At 43.9% G+C, this 13,037-nt stretch overlaps 7 protein-coding genes across 7 annotated transcripts; 3 read left to right on the top strand and 4 right to left on the bottom strand.

The window, feature by feature from the left end:
* Window positions 1-19: 19 nt before the first annotated feature.
* On the bottom strand, window positions 20-1,001 carry V2V93DRAFT_382559 (ubiquinol-cytochrome C reductase hinge domain-containing protein; the record flags this gene model as incomplete). Its single annotated transcript, XM_066912156.1, has 5 exons — window positions 20-83; window positions 148-163; window positions 231-341; window positions 405-495; window positions 936-1,001. The coding sequence occupies 5 exons, from the start codon at window positions 999-1,001 to the stop codon at window positions 20-22; spliced, it is 348 nt and encodes a 115-aa protein (XP_066763454.1).
* Window positions 1,002-1,156: 155 nt separating this feature from the next.
* Window positions 1,157-2,561, bottom strand: V2V93DRAFT_90148 (Alpha/Beta hydrolase protein). Its single transcript, XM_066912822.1, has one exon. It carries the CDS (start codon window positions 2,373-2,375, stop codon window positions 1,548-1,550), a length of 828 nt encoding a protein of 275 aa, XP_066763453.1. The 5' UTR covers window positions 2,376-2,561; the 3' UTR covers window positions 1,157-1,547.
* Window positions 2,562-4,326: 1,765 nt separating this feature from the next.
* Window positions 4,327-6,306, bottom strand: V2V93DRAFT_90144 (histidine phosphatase superfamily). The gene is made up of 4 exons (XM_066912821.1): window positions 6,110-6,306; window positions 5,731-6,039; window positions 5,626-5,671; window positions 4,327-5,568 (listed from the first exon to the last, which is right to left on the bottom strand). The coding sequence occupies exons 1-4, from the start codon at window positions 6,198-6,200 to the stop codon at window positions 4,614-4,616; spliced, it is 1,401 nt and encodes a 466-aa protein (XP_066763452.1). The 5' UTR covers window positions 6,201-6,306; the 3' UTR covers window positions 4,327-4,613.
* A 185-nt stretch (window positions 6,307-6,491) lies between these two features.
* V2V93DRAFT_328653 (bola protein) lies at window positions 6,492-6,883 on the top strand (the record flags this gene model as incomplete). Its single annotated transcript, XM_066907601.1, has 2 exons — window positions 6,492-6,680; window positions 6,752-6,883. 2 exons carry the CDS (start codon window positions 6,492-6,494, stop codon window positions 6,881-6,883), a joined length of 321 nt encoding a protein of 106 aa, XP_066763451.1.
* Window positions 6,874-8,111, bottom strand: V2V93DRAFT_375355 (cyclin-like protein). Its single transcript, XM_066911479.1, has one exon. It carries the CDS (start codon window positions 7,830-7,832, stop codon window positions 6,996-6,998), a length of 837 nt encoding a protein of 278 aa, XP_066763450.1. The 5' UTR covers window positions 7,833-8,111; the 3' UTR covers window positions 6,874-6,995.
* Window positions 8,112-8,752: 641 nt separating this feature from the next.
* V2V93DRAFT_328585 (uncharacterized protein) lies at window positions 8,753-9,736 on the top strand (the record flags this gene model as incomplete). Its single annotated transcript, XM_066907599.1, has 1 exon — window positions 8,753-9,736. One exon carries the CDS (start codon window positions 8,753-8,755, stop codon window positions 9,734-9,736), a length of 984 nt encoding a protein of 327 aa, XP_066763449.1.
* A 2,148-nt stretch (window positions 9,737-11,884) lies between these two features.
* On the top strand, window positions 11,885-12,841 carry V2V93DRAFT_328437 (NADP-dependent oxidoreductase domain-containing protein; the record flags this gene model as incomplete). Its single annotated transcript, XM_066907593.1, has 1 exon — window positions 11,885-12,841. The coding sequence occupies one exon, from the start codon at window positions 11,885-11,887 to the stop codon at window positions 12,839-12,841; it is 957 nt and encodes a 318-aa protein (XP_066763448.1).
* Window positions 12,842-13,037: the final 196 nt, after the last annotated feature.

The raw sequence follows: 13,037 nt of genomic DNA, 5'->3' as shown, positions 1-13,037 counted from the left end.
TTCGAATATTTTAAATGCTTTATTTCAGAGTCGCAAAGATCTTGCCGGTGGCGCAGTCGTTCACGCAGTGAGACAGATGTAGACTAAACGATCAGTGTTAGCTTTCTCTTGAACCCTTTCTACTATAACTAATTTTATGTAACGTACAATTCTTCAACACAGTCTAGATAGTGAGAAACCAGTCAGTAAAAGATCCCTTATCTAAATTCAAAGTATGGGGGAAAACATACTCTCTTTGTACTCGCGCTCAGCATAATCTTCCTCCTCCTGAGCAGCAGTAACACGCTCGACACACTCCTCATAATGGTGTTTGGCAGAGTGGCAGGCCTTCTCGGCGCACTCTATAATTCAAAATTGTTAAATTCTTGATGATTCTGTTTTGTTAATAGAATTGAGATACATACCCTCTTGAATGGCAGGCATGGTATCCTCGGGATCCTCCTCTTCCTCTTCTTCTTCTTCCTCCTCAACTTCCTCAACAGCCTCTTCCTCCTCCTATAGTAAGTTAGTACTAGTTCACTGGCAAATTTCGAAGATTTATTCCATGATCAATTCGAGATGCGTGTAATCCAGATCTAGCCCATGTCTTTAATCAATCACTTTTTCACATTCTCACACTCTCACATTCTCGGGATATCTTCATCTTTGCACCAGGTTCATGCTCTTTCTGAGAAGCAGCCTTTTGTCGGCGCGTGCTCACTGTCGATAGTTAATTGTGGTTGAACTTATTTGCTCGAGCATGTAAACCAGATATTAATTCATCTCTGCATATCCTTGTTCCACTCATCATTTTATCCCTGTCATAGCTTCTTCTTCATCTTCTTCCTGTCCTTTGTTCTGCATTATCTCCTTACTCACATGGCATCCTTCAACAACAGAAATACCATCCCGAAATGATCATGGAATCAGACGCAGCAATTAAAGAATATACATACTTCAGGCTCCTCGGCCTTGATAACAGGCACAATGGCCTCGAAGAACTCTCTCAGAACGCTGGACATTGCTTCTATCTGTGTGAGTATATACAAAAGAGAACAAAGAAATATATCAAGTCTTTTAAACTGTCTTGGTCTCTGCTTGTATCTTTTTCTCGAAGTCGGGCGCACTCGGAGACGCGACGGTTATGCTGCGGCTTTGCGAATCGGGTTTGGCTTTGCTTTTATTGGCTGAAATACTCGAGGTCTTATTGGCTGTATAAGCAGATGTACATTGCGTTTAGCTACTTATGCTAATCCGCTGTATTTTTACAGTCAATGGTCTATTAACTTGCTGTGTAAAATATACTCTATTCATAGTATATAAGATCTTGTGAATGAAATATGCGCAAATGAGCAGAAAGTGGTGCTACTTCCCAGCTTCGAACGCGTCGCGTAAATACAAGATATCTATGGTCTGATTTGGCTTTCTAGACTCTACTAATATCAATAGAAACATTTATAGCAGCATGCTGATGCGTTGATAAAGATTTGCTGTTCTGATGAGCTCGAAATACAGATCCAGAATCGAAAAAGCACCAAGACATACATCATTTGTATGAGTTGAGTCTCTCAGACACTGCCTATAAACCCATTTTGGCGGAGCCAATCTTGCAGTATAGCATTAAACCTGTCGGCTTCCACTATAAAATGGAAATGACCGGCGGGGATTAGCTCTACTCTATCAAACGAATTGTCAAGTCCAGCCTGCCGCTCGATATCAACACTAGTCTCAAGTGCGCAGGTCACAAGTCTTGGAAAATCCCTCTTCTTTGTCTTTTTCAAGTATTCCGACTCAGATTGTCCTAGATAAGATGCCATTTGCATGAAAGTGGAAGCCACGACACGCGGATCATCTCCCAAGATCTTCCGTTTGAGCCAAGGCCTCAACCATACTGGTGTTTGTGGAGGGAAGATATTATCTGAATCCAGAAAATTACTCGCTGCCAGTGGACAATTCTCAATATCTTTAGTTAAGAGCTGAGTCACATAATCGAGATCTTTAACTGGCATTTCGTAAGCTGGATCCACTAGCACGACGCCGCGAACGTACTCTGGATATCTAAAGCAAATCTCGTTGGCTACCAAACCGCCGAGACTGTGGCCCATAATAATTGCTTCATTTCCGCGACCGATGCCAAGATGTGTGAGCAGTTCTACTGCGTCCTTTGCCAATGTTGGAGGATCGAAAGAAGTAGAATCAGCGTCGACAGTACTATGTCCGTGGCCGCGATGATCGAAAGCAATCACAGAGAACCCGAGGGATATGAGGAGAGGAATCTGAATTGACCAATCATTCTGATCAGATGTCCAGCCGTGGATAAGTAGAATAGGAGTTCCTGAACCTTCAACTGTGTAAAATAACTTGGCTCCAGGAAGCACTAAACGTCCAGCGCTCATTGATGACGAAGCAGCTTTCAACAACTGCAAGAAATACAACAATAGGGGAAAAAAGAAATTGTATTCACAATATACTACTGCCCAATATACATTGCGAATATATATGTAAAATGGCCTCAATTATGCCAGATTCCACTATTTGTAAGCTGCTGATTTGTAAGCTGCTAATATTACAAATAAGGTGTACTGTCGTCCGTGTATTCAGTATATCCAGCATTCTGCGCAACCTGCGCATAATCAGTTGTTGCGGTTTAGTAGGGACTGGGTTTGCAATGATGAGAGTAATGAAGGCACCGAGAGAGTTACAGTCTCCCCGTCGTTCTGATACCCTGTGTCGGCCTTCTCAGTCATCCTAGCCGCCCTATTACTTATATGCTTATGATGATATCTATCTGGACCTGCCTGATCTGCATCTCATTCTTTGTGATTACAATCGGCGTGCAAAACTACAACCCCTTTCTATTATTTTCTGTCTTCTGCGCTTCTCAAAATTGGCTCGCAATGCAAAGCAGAACCAAAAGTATATATTTCGGTTTTTGCTTATAGAGTGATCTTTTTCACAGCGCTGGATATCGTAAATCTAGACTTGACACCTGTATACTATGCGCGCCTTTTAATCTTTGAATTCTTACGCCTTTTACGTCCGAGAGAGTCAGCCACTCCTCGAAGCAGATTGTTCGGTAGCCTAGGTGCGACGGAAATAACCCAGGCTCCGAAAGAGGCTTGTATTGAAACAAGAGCAAATTGATAAAGCTTCTTGTCAATGGTTAGTTGGTTCGCTGCCATCTATTTGACTTGTCAAATACACTAGCAAAAAAAAACTCGAAATACCAACACATGTCCTTGACCAATAGATACTAGTGAACCAAAAATACTAAACCAAACAGTCCTGGTGGTGGAGGAGATCACAAAGGGATCCCACGAAAATGCTTTTCTGGCTTGGCCAGGCAACCGTGTCCTCTATCAAGATATGAGCAGAGAGTATTATCTTCTACATGCTGGTAGAGAGCCGAAAGCTTCGGGAAGTCCTTGCCACAATTTGGACAGATATATAACCAGGGTCTAAATGTACTGTCATGATCAATATAAAGCCGGTTTACTAAAATACTCGGGCAACGCTATAAATAAACACCTCGGTAACTCCTGATTGGCAGTCATTGGATTCTAGGTATATTAACACTCCAGAAAATGATTTGAATAATTGGGAACAGCCGATGCATTTCATAGTTCGAGATTGATGCTTCTGCTGGTGCTACAAGTTTCAGTTATGTCAATTAAAGAGCTGCCTCCACGTAATTATTATGATAAAATTCTTGGATTTTTTTCTTTCATAAAGGTTTCGCCGCAATTGACACAAAGGTAATGCTGCTAATTCGATGCTCCTGGAGCTGCTTCTGAGAGCTGCCGTAGAAGCCACAATCTGCGCAATAGTGAAGAACTTCTATCAGATGGGCTAGCTTCTAGGCTGCTCCTACTCCTGGAATCCAGAGATGGCAAACATTGTAAACAGATATTATGCGCATTAGAATGTCGAAGATGTGAATCCTTTGCCGAAGATAAATGAAAACACGCGAGCAGCGTTCACACCACTCGTGGCAACTTGTGTTTCTGCAATGCTTGTAGAGATCGCCTTCACATCTGAAGAGCCTTTCAAATGCATTCATCCGCCCAGTCGTTGAAATATAGATGTGGGCCTAGGGTCATGTTAATGTTGATGTTCAGATATGAGCTGGCCGGAAGGTTTGATGATATCAGAAGCACCTGAACAGGAAATTGCTTAACCACGCCCAATGATAAAGTACATAATGATCAATTTCCCGAGATAATCGAGGATGCTAAGCAAGTATGTCCAATTGCTATGCGGCAGATATATGTTATACAAGGGCGATATGATCCCCGTCTAGCGGTTTACTCGTAACCTTAATATGCTACATTGGGTTGGCTGCCGTCTACTTTATATATAATCAGTCATCTATCTCCATCAATGGATACAATATAGTCTGTTCAATTCAAAATGACTCGATTCACTGATATTGGCGATCCTGAAGGTACGCCGCATTCTGGCGAGATTGTGGAATCGGTTCGTAAATTGTGTATAATCGGTTTGTAAATAGTAGTTGGAATGGTGAGATTTTCCATCCAGAAAATTCAATATTTTAACTTTGCAATCGAGAGATCATAATTGATATAATTGATAAAGAACTGCATCAGCTTCCTCTTAAAGAGTGGTAAAAACTATTACTCTCCTTTCGCAAAAGCAATCTCCGCAGCCGGCGCAGCAACTCCTATATTCGCGGCACATTCAGCAGAATAATCAACAGGAGCAACACTCTTCACAAACTCTTTAAACGCAGCCATGCTACACATCGTCGCATCTTGCAGCATATGCTTATCTTCTGCCGCACATGCCGGTAACGAGACTGGTTTTCCGTTATATTTCACGCGCACATATTGCTCAGGTTGCTTTCTACCTAATGACCAGCCTTGTTTCTCAGACGACGATACGTCTTCAAAATGCTCAAAGATAATATGGGTAGTGAAATTAATCCACTTACGCTCCAAAACGCCCATTGTAGCCAATATCGCTCCAATACTAGAGTCATGAGCGGCATATAAAGCTAACTTAGGCGTCTTTCTATACTTAATCGAATCCTTCTTCAACATTTTTGCAATCTCAGCGTCGTTTTGGCCACGCACGACGTCCCCTATCGTCATACGCTTTAACACTTCGTAAAAGAATTTGCCCATTCCTAGCTTTTTCATTTCAGAGTTTTGTTCGTAGCCTACGAATTCGGTATCGATTGATGCTCGCGCGAGAAGATTCACGGCCTCCTTGTCGGCGAAGCAAGCTGGGGTTTTGATATTATGGGCCAAAGCTGAAGCATACGTATCCACAATAGCCCAAGCGCCGTCTTTTCCGGCCGCTTTACCGACAGTGATTCCGTCTCCCGATAGGATAGTCTTTAATTTGTGAGCCGGCGATTCGAGTTGCGGATCCCATTTAGAAGCTGCAGCATCAACGAATTGAGAGCGAAGCTCTCGAAGTCGTGGGCAGATGTGAGAAGTCGGATAGAGATCTTCTTCAAAAGGCAGGCGTTCGAGGATTTTTGGAGGCTGCGAAGCGCTTGAGAAAGGGTAGAGACCTGCAAAGACTTGCTGTAGCGTCTCGCGGGAGCGAACTATACTCGTTGTTCTATATCTCTAAATCAGTTTGTCTAATTAGGAAATATCAATGGGCAAGTGCACGTACCGTAAGTACACTTCCGACTGATCAGTAAACGTCTTTGGTAAAAATCCTAAACTTATCAGCTCCGCTATCAACTGACATAGAGCAAAAATACAAAAATAAGCTCACCTAATCGATCGATATACAATGCTCGCAACTGCTCACCAAGCCTATACCCACTTAGCCTGCCTTTATCAGTCAGTTGTCCTTCCAAGCACAGTCCGTCTTTTCCCGCATTAGTGAATAGTGGACTAGGAGTCTCGTCTGTCAGAGTCTCGATTTCACGCTCGTATGGGAATGCCGAGACGGGATGTGGTTTAGCTGCCGGGTTGACGATTCCGGTTAATGAGAAACGAGAAGAGTCGCATAATGGCCAGAAAATTGGGAAGTTCCATTTTTCCCATTGCTGGGTTGATCTGTGGACTGCGGTGCGTTCGCCTGAGAGCAGCAAAGAGCTGGTTAGTAGCTGGTAGCTGATGAATATGATGAGCAACGAGAGGAGACAGACCATGTCTGAAGATGATTTGAACTTGCTTGAGAGCTAGATTTGCCGGATACTCTGATTCAATATAGTCTGGATATGCTATGGGAGGACCCATTATCGTCTATATATGTTGTGTTTGTAAAAATAGAGATATTTAATATAATCAGGTGTCGACAGATAACCTTCCTCTGGGACTTTGGGAATTGGATTAACTCTCAGCAAACAACCCACCCTGGACTGGATATTCTATACCCAACGAACTGATAAGAATAATCCTCAGACTATCTACAAAGGAGAAAATCTCGTACTAAAGTCTACAATAGTCTGCATGCCTATTCTCTTAGGCCAAATCTCTCGGTCTTCGTTCACCGCTACATCTCGAATAATCACTTTGTCTGTTCGCACAATGAGCTCATCAACTAGTACTCCCTACGCCGACAGAATCAAGTCTGTTCTCGAGCACGAAATGGAACCCGTTCATCTAGCTATTTTTAATGACTCTCACAAGCACGCTCATCATAAACCTATGGCTGGAAACACGAATCCGGAAACGCACTTTCGGTTAGAGATTGTGTCGAACTATTTCGAAGGAAAGGTGCGTTTTTTTTTTCTTTCTAAATTGACTATTGGGTATGTGTACGCTTGAGTATTAATGACCGACAATAGAGACTTCCGATGCGGCACCGGGCAGTGTATGCACTATTTCAAAAGGAGATGGCAGAAGAAGGCGGGATACATGCTATGCAGCTCAAGACTTTGACGCCTAAAGAATGGGAAGAACGAAAAGCTAGAGAATAAGTAAATACTATTTAATTGTTATATGTACATACTGAAATACAATTTTAAAAGATGCAATTTTAAATGCAAAAACTCCAAACACCGATAAATGAGAGACAGATTGAAATATGCTTTATCTCTTGTTGGCAATCAGTCTCGCCATTAGATCACGTAAAGTCTTTTCATTATACGACTCCCAAACCTCATACAGGCTAATCATCTCCTGTGAACAGTAAACCACATCCTCCAGATCAATGCCGCAGCCTGCAAACCAGTCCATAATCCTCTTCAATCGCGTTCTTGTTCGTTCGTTTTGAGAACTAGCCGGCGGCATGCGTAATACAACCGACATGTATATCGCCGTCAAGGCAATGACGTTTGGTGGGTAGAGAAGGGGCAGGTCGGTTACAAACGAGTCATTGACTACCGACCAGGCAGTCTGCATTTCGTCTGGTGAGAGACCCGCGTTATTGCCGGATGCGCCGAGAGCCTTTGACAATTGATTGAGCGAGCGATATGGATGATGCACGATAAGATACGAGTCGAGCTCTTCGATTAGATAAAATTCGCATTCGGCGAGCTTTGTCGGATCGTGGGTGATAAAGTCGGGCCAGAGGGACTTTGCTTCAGAGACAACGGAGCGGATATGCTGAGGACACTCTTCCATTTTACACGCCAGATAGACGCATGTCGCGAGGACAAGGTAAGGATTCGTTTCCTGAACAGCAGCGCGGGTATAAAATCTCGCAAGATAGACTTCTGCAGTGGCTAGAGCCTGCTGTCGGACCGAAAGATGCCGGCCGAGGGCTTGGATGAGGCCATGAAAGAAGATGCGGAGATGGCGCGGTTCGCCGAGGTCTTGCTGGCGGAAGCCAGTGTCTGCCTCGGTTTGCGCACGGATACGATCTAGTTGAGGACGAGTGAAACGCCAGTGGTTATACTGGGAGGATGTCCAGTAGTTTGCAGCCATGTATCATGTATTTGGAGGGTTTGTCGGATGGGACAAGTAGCTGGATGCTGCTAATAGCGGCGTCAGGGCACCCAAAATAACGAAACAGGGAAACAAAATAATAAAATTAATAGAACAATGAAGTACACTGCTGTACAAACGCTATATCTGATGTCCTGATTTCGAATTGGATTGATTTCGGATTGAGAACAGAGGCCGCAGTGAGCTCTACTCTAGGGCTGACTGTGCTGGAGGAAAGCAGGGGCTGCAATCTGATTAACCGATTAGTAATTGGCCTGAGAGCATCAGTCGGGAGAAAGAAGAGTCATCTCCGGTGCGGTGCGGGTGTCCGGAGAGCGGTCTATTACAATAAGAGCAATAAAAGCAACAGAAGCAATAAGAGGAGAACCAGAGTAATTGTGTGTGAAATGTATAGTGGGCTAAGATATGATTACATATGGCATGATATGGCAGAAGCGAAGACAAAGAGCACGCAAAGAATAGACACTTATGAGCAGCATAGCAGTATATAAATTAGAAGAGACAGATGATGATACACATGTAATTATATATAAACAATAATACACTAATTGACAAGGAATACAACCATCTTGTAGGCAGCAGCGTCAACTCAGCATTTGCACTCATCCACAATCGTGCGCTTCACCAACATCACCCTTCAAACTAATTCGGAGCCATCGCCGAGAATAAAACAATAAAAGCATCAGCTACTTATTCATCCATTCTCCCCGCCTTGTTTGCTCTTCTTTCTTCTTAGTGCCCGTGCTCTGTGCACCAAGACAACAGTCATGGATCCGAGCCTGGCTCCCAACTTTACTCCGCTCCTCCGGTGTGTCATCTCTCCTCCTCGCTCGCTGCCAACTGACCCTCTTCCTCTACTCTCCTCCTCGTCATCCAGCTTCTCGTCATCGTCTTGCGCCATGACCGACACTGCCCAGACCACACCCACCCAGCAGCCTCAGCCTGTTCTGCCGCCTGAGGCTGCGCCGCCCCCGATATCAAACGGCAAACGCAAGTCCCCCACAGACTACCATCTCGGGTTCCCTCCGTACTCCGTCTCGGCAAACCGCACTCCGCTTCAATCGGCCGATCTTGAGGAAGTGCCCCACGGCGTCTCGCGCCAGGCGCGCGACCTCGCGTCCTACCAGTTCCCAACTCACCGTCTCGCCGAAGTCCTCCAGGACTCGGCCATGCAGCCTCTCGTCGTCGTCGCTTGTGGCTCTTTCTCGCCCATAACATACCTCCATCTGCGCATGTTTGAAATGGCCATCGACACCATTCGCGAAACAAACAACTATGAAGTCGTCGGCGGATACTACTCCCCCGTTTCCGACCATTACCGCAAGGCTGGGCTGGCCCCGGCAAAGCATCGAGTGCGCATGTGCGAGCTGGCTTGTGAGCGCACTTCTTCATGGCTCATGGTCGACGCCTGGGAATCTCTGCAACCAACCTACCAGCGCACGGCCGTTGTCCTCGACCACTTCAACTACGAGATTAACGTCAAGCGCGGCGGCGTAAAGACAAAAAACGGCGAGCGTCGTCCGGTCAAAATTCTTCTTCTCGCGGGTGGTGACCTCATAGAGTCCATGGGTGACCCCAGCGTCTGGGCAGATGAGGATCTTCACCATATTCTTGGCCGCTACGGCTGTCTCATCGTCGAGCGAACAGGGTCCGACGTACGCTCGTTCTTACTCTCGCACGATATCATGTACCAGCATCGTCACAATGTCATCGTCATCAAGCAGTTAATCTACAATGACATTTCCTCGACTAAAGTCCGACTATTCATCAGACGGGGTATGTCGGTGCAGTATCTTTTACCAAATTCAGTCATTAGATATATCGAAGAGCACGGCTTGTACGTCGGCATGAGCGAGCCGGTCTCGAATGTGCTCAAGTTCTAGTTCTTCCTACTCTCTAATACTCTCTATGGTTTCTATTGTTTACTGATTGTTAATTGATTGTTTTTTTTTTCATTGCTGTTTATTGGATTTTCTAATGCTTTTTAGAATGTTTTTTTTCTTGATTTTGGTGTGTGGGGTATTTATTTCTCCGGACGAGTAAAGTATGAAAAATTGATCCGCCGCGCGGCTTGTCGAGCTCGGCTTGTCTTTACAATTCTGCTTTAATTTTCATCACTATTCTTTTCACTGTCTGTTTTGTTGAACAATTTTTTTCTCTTTGTTTCTCTGTTCTATTTCTTTTCTTTCTCGTTTTTATTTTGTTAATTTTTGGCATTTGGTGTTTTGTAACTGACTGCTTCAAAGGAAGTGGCTGACGAGTATGCGTGTATGAGGAGGTGTGCATTGTGCATCATAATACAGAATGAAAAAAGTACCGTTCACGTTTAATACAATATTTTGAGAAAAGTTTTGCTGCTATTGTTAATATTACTATTACTACTAATTGAGAGGCCTTTTTGTTTATGTTTATCTAATATAATGAGGACAGATCAGTCAAACTTCTTGTTTGAAAGAGCTTCAACTCTTGTGCAGTCTGGTTGACATCGTCGAGCTGTAGACTGGGGAACCGCAAATACTTCAGAAACATGGAATACTGTCCAAGATCAACTTTAATCAGTCACAGAGCTTAGATTTTGCTCTCGCAATCTCTTCAATACTGCCAGATCCTTCTCAAAATCGCCTCTATACTCTTTCTCTTCTGCATCCTCACTCACGTCAGTTTCAGAAATATGATCCCATAGCGGCATATACGCTCTCGGGCTTGTGGGCAGGTACATATCCATTGATTCGCATAGCATCAGCATTGTTAGATCGTAATCAGCGTATCTGTTTTCAGTGATGAATTTTTCCTCGTCAGTTCTATATGCCCGATTAGTTCTGTAAAGTTTCTGTATTAGTATAATAATGATGTGCACAAGCCAACATAAGATACAGCACACTTTTTATAGGTAAAGTAATTCCTAGCCCAGCCCACATGCAAAGTTGACAAAAACACCCGTCGCTCCATACCCCTATACTCTGCCGCACCTTTCAGGAACAATAAAGTATTCTGAAATCGCGACTCAGAGTACGCATTTGCAGACACTAACTGAGGGTCGCGAAACATGTTGCGCAGAATTGTTTTGGCAATGTGTTTGCGGGGACCTTTGCCGTCGCGCGGGGTTATTCGAAACACAGCGCGCTGCACCGCGCGGTAGAGGTGCGTAGGTGGAGGTGGGTATGTTTGAGCCATGAGTGCCTGTTTACTTTTGTGCGCTATGTACTTGAAGCATTGACGAAAGTCATCGTGAAGAGGACTGATAGAGATGAGAGACGAGAAACGAATTACAAGAAATTTACTGAATAGTGCGGCGCTGGTGGAGTGTACTGCATTGCACACACACACACACACACACGCAATTACAAGAACTAGAAACCATCATTCAAACAGCCGAGCTCAGAATAAAGATAACACTATAATGAGAATGAGATGTCGAAAATACTTTGCCGCCGGTGAAGAATGCTTCTACAAATTAACCTAATATCCCGGAGCACGCCTCATCAGTATCTGTCCCTTTTTCTTATGACCGAAGCGAAACCGGTATCTCCGTCATAATCAGCACAAGCAAATTTTAACAAACAGCGTCTGCAATTCTTATATTGTTGGCAAATGCTTGTGGACGAGAACAGTCTGAAGTCGTGTGGCACCAGGAACCATTGATAATCAATTATCCGACTATTGAGCAGTCTGAGGGTGTACTCTAATCAGAATGTAATCACTTTAGCGGTTACTTCCAGTATGTACACTAAACATCATAACAACCATATATATAGCGATTGAAGCTCAAATATGAGCTACCAACGATGAATGGAAAGGCGATGAACAAAAGAATAATAGCTTACACTAGTATTTGCTAATCTCCGTCGTCAATTAGTACCGACATCAGAGTTTATAGTAAATCCGCCACCCGTCGGCTCCAGCTTCTCTCAAATATTAGAGATAGTTGTGCAGCAAAGCAATCCTTTTTGAAATCATACATTCTTTTCTCTCTTCTCTTGCTTCCCTTTTTTTTTCTTTCTTTTTTTTGATTATATCAAAGCTCTATTAAAATGGCCTCGCTATGCACTACTTCGTTTAAACTCAATACCGGCTACTCCATCCCTGCCATCGGTCTCGGTACCTGGCAAGGCACGCCCGGCACTGATGAATCCGAACTCTTGCAGTCAACAATCAAATACGCCTTATCCCAAGGATACCACTGCATTGATACCGCCGCCGCCTACGAAGTTGAAGAAGATGTCAGAGCTGCGATAGCCGAAAGTGAAGTCCCTAGAGAGGAAATTTTTGTAGTGACAAAATTATGGAATGCGATGCATGATCGCGTTGAAGAGGCGTTCCTGACGTCGCTGCAAAAACTCGGATTGGAGTATATTGATTTATATCTCATGCATTGGCCAATGTCTTCTGATGATCAGATGAACGTTCTCGATCATCCTACACCTGCCGAAACTTGGCTATCAATGGAGGCTTTAATCAAGAAATATCCCACCAAACTTAGATCGATTGGTGTCTCAAATTTCTCTGAAAAGACAATCAAACCTCTTTTAGAGGTGGCAACCATTATCCCCGCAGTTAATCAGATTGAAATTCACCCCATGCTTCCGCAATTCGAACTCGTTGACGCATTCGCTAAGCATGGAATCCTGACAATGGCTTACTCGCCTCTCGGACAATACAATTCCCCTGTTCTCACCCATCCAGACATTATTGCCCTAGCGGAGAAATACAAAGTCCCGACCGGAGCCCTCGTTTTATCCTGGGAGGTCCAGCGTGGTATAGTGGCAGTGCCGAAATCTACAAATAAGGAGCGAATCGTGTCTAATATCACGTTACTCCCTGAACTTTCTCCTGAAGATAAAAAGGTACTTGATGAATTCCATTTGAGAAAAGGAATGCATAGACGCCTGTGTACTGTTGGTAATGGCGTGCGACCTACGGGTAATGATATCGTCTTTGGTTGGACTTATGAGCAGCTTGGTTGGGAGACTTTCACCGTCGACGAATAGATTACTGAAGTGATTTAATGGTGTAGATATTGTAGATATAGAATAGAATAGAATAGACAATAGAGATCCCAGATTTGCAGTTTTTCCCCTTAAAAGATATTCTTTTCCCTGGTCTACTATGCTTATTGGAATTAGTATTTTCCATTCAAATGAAAATTCATTCATCACCTGCAGAACAAAATAAAAAAAGCAGAAT

This window comes from Kockiozyma suomiensis (genome assembly GCF_038497685.1).
Source record: "Kockiozyma suomiensis strain NRRL Y-17356 unplaced genomic scaffold V2V93scaffold_16, whole genome shotgun sequence".
In the NCBI taxonomy this organism is placed as follows: Eukaryota; Fungi; Ascomycota; class Lipomycetes; order Lipomycetales; family Lipomycetaceae; genus Kockiozyma; species Kockiozyma suomiensis.
This window is presented reverse-complemented; position numbering and strand designations above follow the sequence as displayed.